Below are 14,513 nucleotides of genomic sequence, written 5' to 3'. Positions count from 1 at the left end.
ATCCAACTATGGAGGGATGTCTCATTACCCTTTTTTATTTATCCTTTTTACCCTAAACCCATTATATACCTTATACCTGTTACCCATATACCCTTTTTATAATGCAGAACTAAGCCCTAAGCCCATCATCCAAGTCCACACTTCTGTGACAGATGGACGTTTGCCTGTTATGCCTTCTGGCATGTGGGGTCAGCAACATCCTGTTGCTGTTTCCATAACACTTGGTTTTTACAGGACAGGGTTGTTAGCCTTGTGCCCAACCTCCAAGATGGAGGAGGCTCATACTCTACCAAGCTGTCTGGGGCCCCATACCAGGGTGCACCATTATAAAAAGGATAATGGTTACATTTTACAAACACTTGAATATTTTATTCTCCATGGCAATTTCACATCACTTTGATAGGTTAGAACATGAAACATCACCCATTCTGCAAAGGATCTGGGGTAACTCCCTTCAGCGAAATCTGCTGAGGGAAGCATAGAGGGCACATCGTGGGTGCTTGTGAGCATGCTTGTGAAACACCAATTAGAAACAGCCTGAGAATAGGGAAGCATGCAATGACGACTGGGAGAGGATGCCACTGAGGCAATGTGAGCTGAGTGAGACAGCATAGTCCGGAAGAGAGAGATTCACCAGAAACTGTATGAATGTGTGAGAGTTGTGAGTAAAGGCACTGATACAGGGGTGCACCAGGAGCTGTAAGTTTACAGCCTGAGACACAAGAACAAGGTTTCAGGAGAGGTTGTGAGCTTTGTTGTGAGCACACAACAGAAATGGTGGACAAGGCAATACAAGGACTATTTCTTGAAGTATGCTTTTGTCAATTTTTCCAATGCAAATCGGAAGCAAACCACATTTTTATAACAGACATTGAAACTAGATATGGCTAGATATGGCTCCAGGAACACACCACAGACTCTTCGCAATATCCTGGCAGTGGAGTTTCTAGTCATCCCTCCACTTTTAAATCCCCTCATATATGGCTTGAACCTCACTCAGATTCGCGTAACCATTCATAGAATGTTTAACAAAAAAAAAATTTAACTAGTAAATGTTTGGCTCTCCAAACATTTTAGTCAAAATCTAAAATATTCAAATTTATTAATTAAGCATGTGTACCTTACAAATATTATTTCTTTAGACATTTCATGGCATTGTTTTATGCACCAAGAAAATTCACTTTCTGTTTGTATACCAACGTATGTGTCAAACAACATAATTTGGATCCATAGGAATTTAAAGTATATTTACTACATACATGCACATTTTCTGCCCTTTTTAATCAGCTGAATTCACTGCTGAATGCACTGCTCTCTTCCCAGGTGGATCTCTAACACTTTTGTGGTGACATGTTCAACTGGTATGAAGGGAACCAAAATTGTAAACAAAATCTTGATTATTCCCACTCATCCTGACCTGTAGTGGAAAACATCTTGGATGCCATTACACACCATGGATTAAATGTGACAAGATCACATAAATACGTCTTTTTTGCCTTTTCTCTTGTCTTTTACTTATCGATCACTTTCTTGAATGAGACTCTAATGGCTACAGTCCTTCTGGAGAAATCCCTCCCTGAGCCCACATCGATCTTCATCTGTAACTGGTGTGTTAATGTACTGTAATAAAGTGCTGCTTTCTACTCCAAACTCCTGGGATAGACAGTTCCTGTTATATCCGAATACACTAATGTTACAGTGTCTTCACTGAGGATGTAAATCTTATATCTTAGCTTGAACAGAGCAGACCAATTGATAATGAAGAACAGAGGATCCCTTGAGCAGCCTGTCAGGAAAAAAAAAGAAATCGGACCAAAGCAATAGAACATTTTTTTTCTTTTAGTATACAAATCAGAAGTCCAGGTGTATTATATACAGGGACATTCTCAGGGAGACATTTAAGGACTCATGGTGTTCTGGTGGATGTACATTTTTAAACGAAGGAGAAATAAATGGTGTTCTTCAATGAAGCAGAAATATAACATTGAAGGTCAAATTGCAGTGAGTCTCCTTCATGACAGCCAATCTGTTACGGTTTCCACATTATTAAAAACCACTGTTTAAAGAACTTAAACAGACCCTATGCAGCACAGCAGAAGCCTTTAAAGTGCAAGAACCAAAACTATGGTATTAGTTTAAATACAAAGTTTTAATAACAAACCCATGGGAGATAACACTACGACTTTGTCTATAACACAGTCTAAGGTCAAGGAAGTCAGGATTTACAAGTTCAAATACAGGCGTAAGACAAAACACTGAGTCCCTCCTAAACCAGACATCGGCGATCACGATGTAACCCAAATATAGAGTCCCAAATCCCAAGACCAGCACTGCTCCATACGAGGGCATCTGTCACCAGGAGCAGGATACAAGGCCATTCCCACGGGATAAACCAGGCAAAAAAGAGCAACCTGCCAACCAACTAAAATACATAATATTTACCAGGCACCATCAGTGGACATCCATCTTAAATGAGTATTGACTCATATCTAAATGGATCTGGATTGGGAAAGATCCCGATCCAGTAGACCAGTGGTTCTCAAACTGTGGTACGCGTACCGGCAGTGGTACGTGGAGTGCCGCTAGGTGGTACGCCAAATGACCCTGGAACTGTGTCGTGTGCGCTGAAAAATCGGGACGGGTTTTCATATTTTGTATTTTAATACATGTCGAATACGCAGCCTACGTACTACGATACAGTGCGTGCTAATACTTCAGTGGACACAAGAGATACTCTGTAATGCTATACCACTCTATAGGAATGCGTGCTACGGATGCAAGTGACCAATTGTATTTAAAAAAGCTACTGTATCTCCAGCAAATAGGGAGGAAGGAGAATGTGCGTGATTTTGGAACAATGCCAACGTTGTAAACACAGGAATGCATAGAAATACGTGCTACGAACGCAGGTCATCTTGTGAGCACAGGAAAGCGTGATAGATAGAAAAATATTTAAGAACTGTTCTAAGTTAATTTGAGAAAAATACACCGAGCGTCTCTGTGTTTCGCTCCCATGCGCATGAAATAAAAACTTCAAATAAATACGGAAATAAAAACGGAAACGCGGAAAAATGCGAGCTTGCGGATTGCTAAATCAGGTAAGCCCCACACTATTTTTGAAAAACCTTATTTACCGTTGGCAAAAGAGCTGACACGTATTATGTGTGGAGAAAAAGCTGCTAAACAGCTCGACCTGCTGCCCCCCCTGAAAGACACATTGAAATGGCGGATTATATCAAAAGTACACTGATAGAGCGCGTTAAGATGAGCAGATGTTTTTCACTACAATTAGATGAGTCTGTAGTCGATTTGGCCAATTTGCTCGTTTACGTTAGATACGAGTTTGAGTGTACGTCCCATGAGGACTTTCTGTTCTGTAAACCGCTACCAACAGGAACTACAGGAGAGCACATATTTCAGCTTCTGAATGAATTTATCGAAGAGAATGGCATCGACTGGATAAAATGCGTCGGAGTTTGTACAGACGGTGCAAGAGCAATGACAAGCCGACATAACGGTGTAGTTGCACAAATTAGAGAGGTTGCTCCAGAAATTAATGGATGCATTGCAACATCCACCGCGAGATCTTTGCCGTCAAGAAAATGCCTGACGATTTAAAATCTGTTAGACTCTGTTGTGAATTGTATCAAGGCTCGAAAAATTAATTCACATCTGCTTTGCTCGACTAAACAGGCTCACCCCTCTCACTGAAATGGTGCTTTTTTATTAGTTGTTGTTACTGTTTTTTTTCTGTAAAACACTTTGAGAAGCCACCTTTAAAGGCGCTATATCAAATAAAGTTTATTATTATAATATTTATTATATGTATGTGTGAGTGTGTGTGCATGCGCGCTCATGTTGGTCATTGAGAATTTCTGGGGTTCCTATGAGATGATGACTTGTAGGTGGTACTTGGATGCTTTGGTTGGATTAGGGGTGTTACTTCGTCCAAAAAGTTTGAGAACCACTGCAGTAGACAAACTCATCTCCCTCACTTACCCACATGCAAAGGCCACTAGGCCATCCTGTGGCTGAGATCACAATGGGGGGCCTCCTTGGCTACATTCCTGTGACAGGCACCAGCCTGCTTGGTAAAGACACAATAAGATTATTACAAATCTTTAATAACACTTCATTCTAACTGAAATAATAGGCCTTGTCCCTTTAGTTGCACCATATTGCCGTTTTTGTGATTCAGAACGAGGCAACAAATTGTAAACATGCTTTAGACCAAGCAAAGTTTGATACTATATTAATAGCGATATTTTCATGAAACTGATGCATACAAGGTGACGTTTTTTTTAAATACTTTTAAGTATTGCAAAAAAGAGCAACCTGCCAACCAACTAAAATACATCATATTTAACATTGTTAGGAGAACATGTTTGTTGTTTGTTTGCAGAGACTAGTGAGCAGGAAGAGATGCTTTCTCATCACAATTGAACTTGTAGCAAAACCAGCAGTTTGTGACAACATGGCAACTATACTGTACCATTTTGTGCTTAATTTGACATTTGTAAAATTTTGTATTACCTTCAATTAATTTATTTTGTTATGGAGATTTAATGACCCGTCTGAGAAATTAAGGCTGTAGTTCCATTTTAAGCTCAAAAGTACAGTGCATATTGTAGGTCCTTAGACTTAATCTGCAAAACTGGATAATAATCCTAATTTACCTCTTATTTCTTTACTGTTTCACATGTTAAGATCATTAAACAAAAATCACAGAGCCAGTGGTCTCTCAGGACTGTTTACAGACTGCAATCTCTAAAGTCTCTTTCCTGCAGGGAGAATAAACTAGAATAAAGCAGCTCAGGCTGTGAAACAGAGCTTCATATTCGTCCGGCAGCAACATCCTGCTCTCACTGACAGGTAAAAACTGTAGATGCTTTTACTCACAGCTCCTCAAGAAGAGAACTGAAGGAATGAGAAAAGCATAAACTTTGCATTAATTCTGACTTAGATTTAGATAAAACATAAAATATCCAATTTTTTTATTTTAAAACTGTGTAAATATAATTAAAAATATTACTTTTTCTTTCTAAGTTTGAAATATAGTTTCACTAACTTAATGGCTGTGTGACTTGCTATTAGAACTGATGTATTTCCAGCTATTTATTTTTTTAAACATTTAGATTGTCTGCTGAATGAAGGCAGGCCACAGTGACACTTATTCCTTGTACTTTGTCACAAATCTGGCAAAGCAGATGAGTGGCTAGAGAGCCCTCTGCTGGGAGGAAGCAGAAGTGTCTGTTCATAGCACAGTAGGAGAGAAGGACTAATTACTTTCTTTAAAATTGACTCTGGCCGTTTTGTAACGTGTGCATGGAGTGCTGGGTACACATCGCTCATCCTAGAGATTCTGCTTAATGTTTTCTGCTAAACTCACAGAGGACACCATGTTAACACCCAAACTGGAAATCAGGATCAGCTTTAAAAAGCCACAACCTCATGGAGAACTCATCTAACATTGTAGTGTTTAATCTTAGTGGATTAAATGAGACCAGATCACGTAAATATGTCTTTTTTTTGTTTACTCTTTTTTTTTACCTGTGGATTATTTTTCTGAATCTGACACTAACTGCTACAATCCTCCTGGAGAAATCCCTCCATGAGCCCATGTACATCTTCATCTGTAACTTGAGTCTTAACACACTGTATGGAACTGCTGGTTTCTATCCTAAACTCTTGGCTGACTTTCTCTCTGACACTCATGTCATCTCATTTACTGGATGTTTGATTCAAGCCATTGTGATCTACTCTTCTGTCTTCTGTGAATTTACAAATTTAACAGTGATGTCCTATGACAGGTATGTGGCGATATGCAAGCCCTTAGAATATCATTCTATCATAAATGCCCTGACCGCTGGAAAATTTGTTTTAATTTTGTGGATTTTTGTGTTCTCTGAGGTAACAGTTCAAGCTGTGTTAACTCTCAGACTGCCTCTATGTGGAACTCAGATTGACAAACTCTACTGTGACAACTGGTCAATTGTAAAGCTGTCCTGTGTGGACACAACTCCCAACAATATATGTGGTTACATTTTATTAGTTATTCATGTTTCACAAGCCTTTTTTATACTATATTCGTACATCCAGATTATCAGAGTGTGTGTAAATTCTGGAGAAAGTAGGAATAAATTTCTGCAGACGTGTTTACCCCATTTGATCACATTAATCAACTTCAGTATCACCACAGTCTTTGATGTGATGTATGCTAGATATGGCTCTAGAAACACATCACAGACTCTTCGCAATATCATGGCAGTGGAGTTTCTAGTCATTCCTCCTCTTTTAAATCCCCTTGTATATGGATTGAGTCTCACTCAGGTTCGCTTAAGGATTAAAAAAGTATTTAACAGAAAAGTAGACTCTCAAACATAATTCATAAAATTGTATACATATTCATAAATAGATGTATAAATTATCAATAGAAAGATTAGTAAAATATAGTTAATATTGTTAGACAATTAATTATATAGTTTTAAACACTCAGATTATTTACTTTCTGTGTATATACTGCTGTTTTACAATACAGTTTTACAAAATATACAAAATTGACAAAATATAGATCCACAAGAAATCTAAATCTATTTACCCCAGACTTTCACATTTGTAGCACTTTCTAATCATCAGAATATACTATATATACTGTATGTACTTTAAACAGAAAAATAAATAAACATGTACGTGTTTAGCAGCATTTTATACTTTCAAATGGCGAATTTATGCCAACATTAAGAAACATTTTCAAACATATTTTAAGCATAATATTAAGATTATATCAAACATAATATTATATTTAATAATATTAAAGAAACAACATTTTCTGTTTGTCCTGCATACTGTATATATCTGTGTGTACTGGGTTATAATGTATGTTATGCTCTGTGTCTCATAACAATGAATTCTGCAAGCCTTACAATTTGGAGTGAACTGTGAAATCCAGTTCTACAGTAATCCAGTAATACCTGCTTTGACAGCACTGAGTCCATGTCTCCGCCTGAAAGATACAGCACTTTGTGTTCTTTATCTGTGAGACACAAACTGAAAAATCCTAATGTGAGGTCAGTGTGACCACTCTTAGTGTTGTGCAATATTATTGAGCAGTAAATGTAAAGATTAATTATATTTAAAAAAAATATGTTACTTTAAATTTGTGAAAGAGATGTTTCCTTTGTGTTAATACGAAGTCTTCTTTTCCCTCAATTTAATTAAAGTTCCCTTTAAAATAAGATTATGGTATCTTTTAAAATGTGAACAGTGTCAGTTAGATATTAATTTTTGTAGATATTTTAGGTAGTGGAAATTTAACCTAGAAAAGTTTGAGAAATGTTCAACAGGCAACATGGAAACAAATCATCATTAATCATATGCCCTAAGTAAAAATGTGATAAAAACAGTAGAACATCAGTCAGAGGAGGTTGTAGTAACTGTGTATTCACTGTGGATGCGGATCATATAATAACAAATGTTATACTAATATTTATGGATGTTTGTATTTGTACAAATACCAGCATTGGCAGAAAAGGTTTAATGTAGAAAACTGCAGAGATTTGTAGGCAGGCAGCAAAAATTAAAAAGACAATAAAAATGTTACAATATAACAAGTAAAGGTTTATTCCTGCTGAAAAGAGAAGAAAGGAAACACAACGTTTCGGCTGTGGAGCCTTCTTCGGGTCTCTATATATTTAAAATATTATAGAACCTAAATCCAGATCTGTTATGTTCAATCTGTGTAATGCACTAGGAAGGCCTCATTTACAATAGTGCATAATATTTTATATACCATGTCATAGAAGAGATATTGCTGTTCTGGAATAAGTCTAGGGAAGAGAAACTGGTTACATCTCTGAATATCATGGATTATCTTACACTCACCTACAAGATAACAATGGACTAATTGTAACCTCTCTCAGCTTCTTATGTTCACAATATCTTGGATATCCTGGGGATACCAGTAGTATTTCATATACAGCTTAAATCTCAATCAGATCCACAGAAGAGACATTGTGTAATAAATAAATTATCAATCAAAAATAATTCAAACTCAATTTAAAACATAATAAATAAACTGTGGTTGAATGTCAGAACCATTAAATCTGATAATATCACACTCTCTTACTGCTTGTTTTGAATTCTAAAGAAAACACAACAGTAAGTACATGAAAATGTAGTGTATTGTATTCTTAATCCATTACTACATATACGGTATACTCCAAATAGAGTCATCAAATCATCAAAAGCTAAATGTCTCATCAGTCAGAATGTCACAATCGTAATCCCTCCCCTTAAGGGCGCTCCGGCTCTTTCCCATTTTAGTTGATTTTGTGCACCTGCCTCCTATCCAGCCCCTCCCTATTTAGGCCAGATGCTCCTACCATTCTGGGCTCAGCTTTGGGAGATGAATGCCTGGAAGCCCGCCTACCAGCAGATCCAGAAGAGACCCGACGGCATCGGCTTCACCACGGCATCCTGACCATCTGGGTCCAGGGCTAGGAGCGCCTGGCCCCGTTAACCCACTTTAATTTTCCATCCCTGCACTGGATCCCGGGGATGTCTTGTCTGTCCTGGATGGATCCCCCGGTTCTGGACTCTTGGACTTCGCCCTGGATTTTACCTTCGGATGCCCTTGGTCTTGTACGCCTGGACCACGCCCCCCCCCCCCCCCGAGCACGAGTGCACCATCGTCTCGCCCCCCTGTTCATCAGCCTGCCCAGTTCCTAGTCGTCTCCTCCCCATGTCTGTTTCACATCCTTCCAGATTCCACCATCTGCATAGGGTCCTGATCTACGCTTCGTGACACAGAATTATCTTTTGAGACATATTTTTGTTGTTTTTCAAGAACAAAAAACAAACGTTAAAACAATAGAAAATAAGAGCTCAATGTCAAGATGGTCTTATGTTTACAGTTTTACATGATAAAATAACCAGGTCGCAAGCTAAAAGCAGCTGTGAAATATACTCAGGCACCCTCACTCTGTGTAAGAGGTTTGCAGAGGTGAGAAAACTCCACAATGAAGTGTCACACTAGCAAACTGGAATCTAGCTATCCGTTTTTCCACAACAACAGTTTCTGTGAATTAATTCAACCCCATTGGGGTCAAAGGGCATCACAGATTCTGAAGACACATCACTTGGATGCACTGGAACTCGTCTATTGGTTGCAATAGACATCATGCCCAAAGACTGATAGTAAAGACAACAGAGGTTCTTCAGGTGGCCAGACTGAGGTTCAGCAGAGCAGCCACACAAGTCACATCTGAAAGTGCATTTCATAAATCCAAGCACTAAGTAGAGCTGCAAGTCTCCAAGTGAGATCAAGACCCTTGAGTGGGTCAGCAAATATTAGAAATATGTCACCACTATTCATTTTGCAAAGACCGACCTTTTTAACTGGGTCAATGAAATATGGTTTTCTCTCTGCAATGCACTGTGACCACATGAAGCGATGAACAGGTCAGGGTGCTCTGTGTGTACTTTCATCCACACTCAGCAGAACTGGATATCATGTATCATGCTGGGGACAAGAACATATTTTTGCATGTGGAAACTGAATATATTATTGAGCCGACAGGAAATTGAATTAATTGTGTGATTCGTCTTTAACATAAGAATAAAGTGCATTCGTTTCTCCATCAGAAACACTCCCCTCTTGCCAGTTTGTAAAGCGATGAAAAATGACTTTAAACCCTGTCTTACTTTACTAACATTTTTTTAAATTCTGAAAGAACTGAATCTAAAATTACAAGGAAACCTATTTGTTGTACAGTTAAATCCAAGCTAAATCCTTGTGTCTAAAGTACATGCAAGTGAACAAATGCCTCCGGTTGATTAAAATTGTATCATGAAAGCTATACTGTGTTCATTAGTTAAAAAAACGCATCATCCTGTTATCCTCATTAAATTAAGTTCAGAAGAAACCGTATATGGGTCTTGAGATTTTGTTCTATGTGAAATGCGAGAAATCTCCCAAATGATAAGACATCTTACATTGAGTCTTAGTTCCATGTAGTGTTATAGTTCAAGTTCATTAAACAAGCAAAACACAGTTTAACCGTCTCCCAGGACTGTTTCAAGACAGTTATTCTCTAAAGCCTTCCACCTGCAGGAAACATATAAAGATGAGTAAATTAACTCAGCTAGGCAAAGCTTCATGCTCTTCCTGCAGCAACATGCTGAGCTCACCCTGAGAGGTAATATCTGTACATATTGTCATCCATAACTTTACTTAAACAAGGGAACAGAAAGGATGAGAACAACATGAAGTTTATATTTCTTCTAACAGATTGTCTTCTTTCATTTTAAAACTGTAAATGTAATTGCATGCCTGTTATTATTTAATTTTCTTTTTTTATATTTGTTGTCAGCTTAAGGGCAGTTTGGCTTTCTGACAGAACTAATAAATTTTCAGACGTTTATTTTTATTCGCTGGAGGTAAGCACTCCTGTGCTATTCCTATTCTGTCACAAGGCAGGAGGATGTGGGTAGAGACCCCTCTGCTGGAAGCAAGCTGAAGTGTCTGTTCACAGTACAGGGGGAGAAAAGGACTAATTACTCTCTTCACAATCGAGCCTGACCCTTTTGTAACGTGTGCTTGAAGTGCCGGGGACACATCAATGTTCAATGTTTTCTTGTAAACTCACAGAGGACTGCATATTAACACCCAAACTAGAAATCAGAATCAGCTTTTAAAAATCACAACCTCATGGAGAACTCATCTAACATTGTAGTGTTTAATCTTAGTGGATTAAATGAGACAAGATCACATAAATATGTTGTTTTTGGTTTTACTCTTTTTTTTTACCTCTTGATCATATTTTTGAATCTGACTCTGATTGCTACAATCCTTCTAGAGAAATCCCTCCATGAGCCCATGTACATCTTCATCTGTAACTTGAGTGTCAACACCCTGTATGGAACTGCTGGTTTCTATCCTAAACTCCTGGCTGACTTTCTGTCTGACACCCATGTAATCTCATACGCTGGATGTTTGATTCAAGCCTTTGTAATCTACTCATCTCTTTTGTGTGAATTCACCAGTTTAACAGTGATGGCCTATGACAGGTATGTGGCGATATGCAAACCTTTAGAGTATCATTCTATCATAAATGCTCTGACTGCTGGAAAATGTGTTGCAATTTTGTGGATTTTTGTGTTCTCTGAGGTAACAGCTCAAGCTATGTTAACTCTCAGACTGCCTTTATGTGGGACTCAGATTGACAAACTCTACTGTGACAACTGGTCAATTGTAAAGCTGTCCTGTGTGGACACAACTGTAAACAATATCTTTGGATACATTGTATTAATTACTAATGTTTCACAAGTCTTTTTTATTATATATTCATACATCCAGATTATCAGAGTGTGTGTAAATTCTGGTGAAGGAAGGAATAAGTTTATTGAGACCTGTTTGCCACATTTGATCACACTGATTAACTTTACTGTTGCCTTCGTCTTTGACATCATTAATGCTAGATATGGCTCCAGGAACACACCACAGACTCTTCGCAATATCATAGCAGTGGTGTTTCTAGTCATCCCTCCTCTTCTGAATCCCCTTGTATATGGATTGAATCTCACTCAGGTTCGCATAAATATTAAGAAATGGTGTAACAGAAAAGTAGACACTGAAAGTTCATCAAAGTAAAGGAATATCTAACTGTGTTAATTGTATATTATAAAAATCAATAAAATGTCTTTAGATGTATTTTTATTTCTATTTTAAATAGTTCTATGCCCCTAGATAATTGATTTTCTTTGTGTGTACAGATATTCAAATTATTCTACACTCTTTAATCACCAGAATATGTATATTTCAAACAAGAAAGATGGAAAAACATAAATATTATGCAGCGTTTTATACTTCCAAAATGTGAATCTACACAAACATTGAATAAACATTTTCAAAAACATTTTTCATGTGAACATTAATGCTCAACAGCATTGTCAAAATAGACTAAAATGCTGTGACCACTATATGACAGTTTAACCAGCATGAAAATAATGCAACAGCACTATTTATGCTGTGTGTTTCTCTGTATAATGGGTACTACTTTTCATAGTCAGTATCTCCACCTGCATGATAACAAAACACTGAGTGTCTGAGGGAGACATTTAAAGACTCGTGGCAACTCAGTGAATGAACATTTTTCAAAAGAAGGCTCAGAATATGAAATATTTAGCTTGGGATCTTTAGCCAAAATGTAACATTAAATGACAAAGCACAGTGAACATTCTACAAGGAAGACTGCTACTTGCCTAAAGAGATAATATCCCACACAATCATGTTACAGATCTTTCTGCTTGCAAAAGGAGACACAGTTCCAATGCAGTAAAATGAGAAATCAGAGAAAAAAAACAAAATACCTTAGTTTTAATACATTAAATTACCCTTGGTATTAATACTGTTTTTGGTCAAATCTGTGATGTTTTCTTAATTTTAGAAGATCATCTCATTTCTAGATTAAAGTTACTGAGGATTTCTCAATACACCTGGGTAAAAGTACAAACAATGCCAAATACACAACTTCATGTCAGTTATTTGACCAAATTAATTAGCTCAGGATTTGTTTTGCTTTGTTGATTGACATTAGCAAGTAACACGACAGGAGCAGGAATCTTTGTAGTGTTAAACAACAATGTGGGTGTAAAGTGTAAAGACAGGACTGTGCTAAATACGAAGGAATTCGAAGGAATTGTAACTTGAGTGTCAAAACACTGTTTGGAACTGCTGGTTTCTATCCTAAACTCCTGGCTGACTTTCTCTCTGACTCTCATGTCATCTCATACACTGGATGTTCGAGTAAAGCTGTGGTGATCTACTCTGTCTTCTGTAAATTCACCAGTTTAGCAGTGATGGCCTATAACAGGTATGCGGCAATATGCAAGCCCTTAGAGTATCATTCTATCATAAATGCCCTGACCGCTGCAAAATATGTTCTAATTTTGTGGATTTTTGTGTTCTTTGAAGTCGCACTTCAAGTTGTGTTAACTCTCAGACTGCCTTTATGTGGAACTCAGATTGACAAACTCTACTGTGACAACAAATCAATTGTAAAGCTGTCCTGTGTGGACACAACTCTAAACAATATCTTTGGATACATTTTATTAGTTATTCATGTTTCACAAGCCTTTTTTATACTATATTCATATATCCTGATTATCAAAGTGTGTGTAATATCCAGTGAAGGAAGAAGTAAGTTTATACGGACCTGTTTTTTCTTGAAGTTACAAATCAGAAGTCCAGGTGTATTATATACAGGGAGACATTTAAGGACTCATAGTGTTCTGGTGGATGTACCTTTTTTAAACGAATGAGAAATAAATGGTGTTCTTCAATGAAGCAGAAATGTAACATTGAAGGTCAAATTGCAGTGAGTCTCCTTCATGGCAGCCAATCTGTTACTGTTTTTTTTTATTAAAAACCGCTAAGGAACTTAAACAGACCCTATGCGGCACAGCAGAAGCCCTTAAAGTGCAAGAACCAAAACTATGGTATTAGTTTAAATACAAAGTTTTAATAACAAACCCATGGGAAATAACACTACGACATTGTCTATAACACAGTCTAAGGTCAAGGAAGTCAGGATTTACAAGTTCAAATACAGGCGTAAGACAAAACACTGAGTCCCTCCTAAACCAGACATCGGCGATCACGATGTAACCCAAATATAGAGTCCCAAATCCCAAGACCAGCACTGCTCCATACGAGGACATCTGTCACCAGGAGCAGGATACAAGGCCATTCCCACGGGATAAACCAGGCAAAAAAGAGCAACCTGCCAACCAACTAAAATACATAATATTTACCAGGCACCATCTTAAATGAGTATTGACTCATATCTAAATGGATCTGGATTGGGAAAGCTCCCTATCCATTTAGACAAACTCATCTCCCTCACTTACCCACATGCAAAGGCCACTAGGCCATCCTGTGGCTGAGATCACAATGGGGGGCCTCCTTGGCTACATTCCTGTGACAGGCACCAGCCTGCTTGGTAAAGACACAATAAGATTATTACAAATCTTTAATAACACTTCATTCTAACTGAAATAATAGGCCTTGTCCCTTTAGTTGCACCATATTGCCGTTTTTGTGATTCAGAACGAGGCAACAAACCGTCTGGTGATGCGAAAGTGGTCCTATTACCTTGTAAACATGCTTTAGACCAAGCAAAGTTTGATACTATATTAATAGCAAATATTTTCATGAATTGACACGTACAGTACAAGGTGACGGTTTTTTTAGATGCTTTTAAGTATTGCAAAAAAGAGCAACCTGCCAACCAACTAAAATACATCATATTTAACATTGTTAGGAGAACATGTTTGTTGTTTGTTTGCAGAGACTAGTGAGCAGGAAGAGACGCTTTCTCATCACAATTGAACTTGTTGCAAAACCAGCAGTTTGTGACAACATGGCAACTATACTGTACCATTTTGTGCTTAATTTGACATTTGTAAAATTTTGTATTACCTTCAATTAATTTATTTTGTTATGGAGATTTAAT

The 14,513-nt window shown here is 37.6% G+C and overlaps 2 protein-coding genes across 2 annotated transcripts; both read left to right on the top strand.

Annotated features, from left to right (window-relative positions):
* The first annotated feature begins 5,451 nt into the window (after positions 1-5,451).
* Positions 5,452-6,384, top strand: LOC148830099 (olfactory receptor 4C12-like). Its single transcript, XM_088922445.1, has one exon. It carries the CDS (start codon positions 5,452-5,454, stop codon positions 6,382-6,384), a length of 933 nt encoding a protein of 310 aa, XP_088778571.1.
* Positions 6,385-10,708: 4,324 nt separating this feature from the next.
* LOC148830098 (olfactory receptor 4C12-like) lies at positions 10,709-11,650 on the top strand. The gene has a single exon (XM_088921553.1). It carries the CDS (start codon positions 10,709-10,711, stop codon positions 11,648-11,650), a length of 942 nt encoding a protein of 313 aa, XP_088777679.1.
* Positions 11,651-14,513: the final 2,863 nt, after the last annotated feature.

The sequence above is a fragment of the Atractosteus spatula genome, chromosome 7, assembly GCF_055471065.1.
Source record: "Atractosteus spatula isolate fAtrSpa1 chromosome 7, fAtrSpa1.hap1, whole genome shotgun sequence".
NCBI classification, from domain to species: Eukaryota; Metazoa; Chordata; class Actinopteri; order Semionotiformes; family Lepisosteidae; genus Atractosteus; species Atractosteus spatula.
The sequence above is the reverse complement of the archived record's forward strand: the minus strand, read 5'-3'. Positions and strand labels throughout refer to the sequence as shown.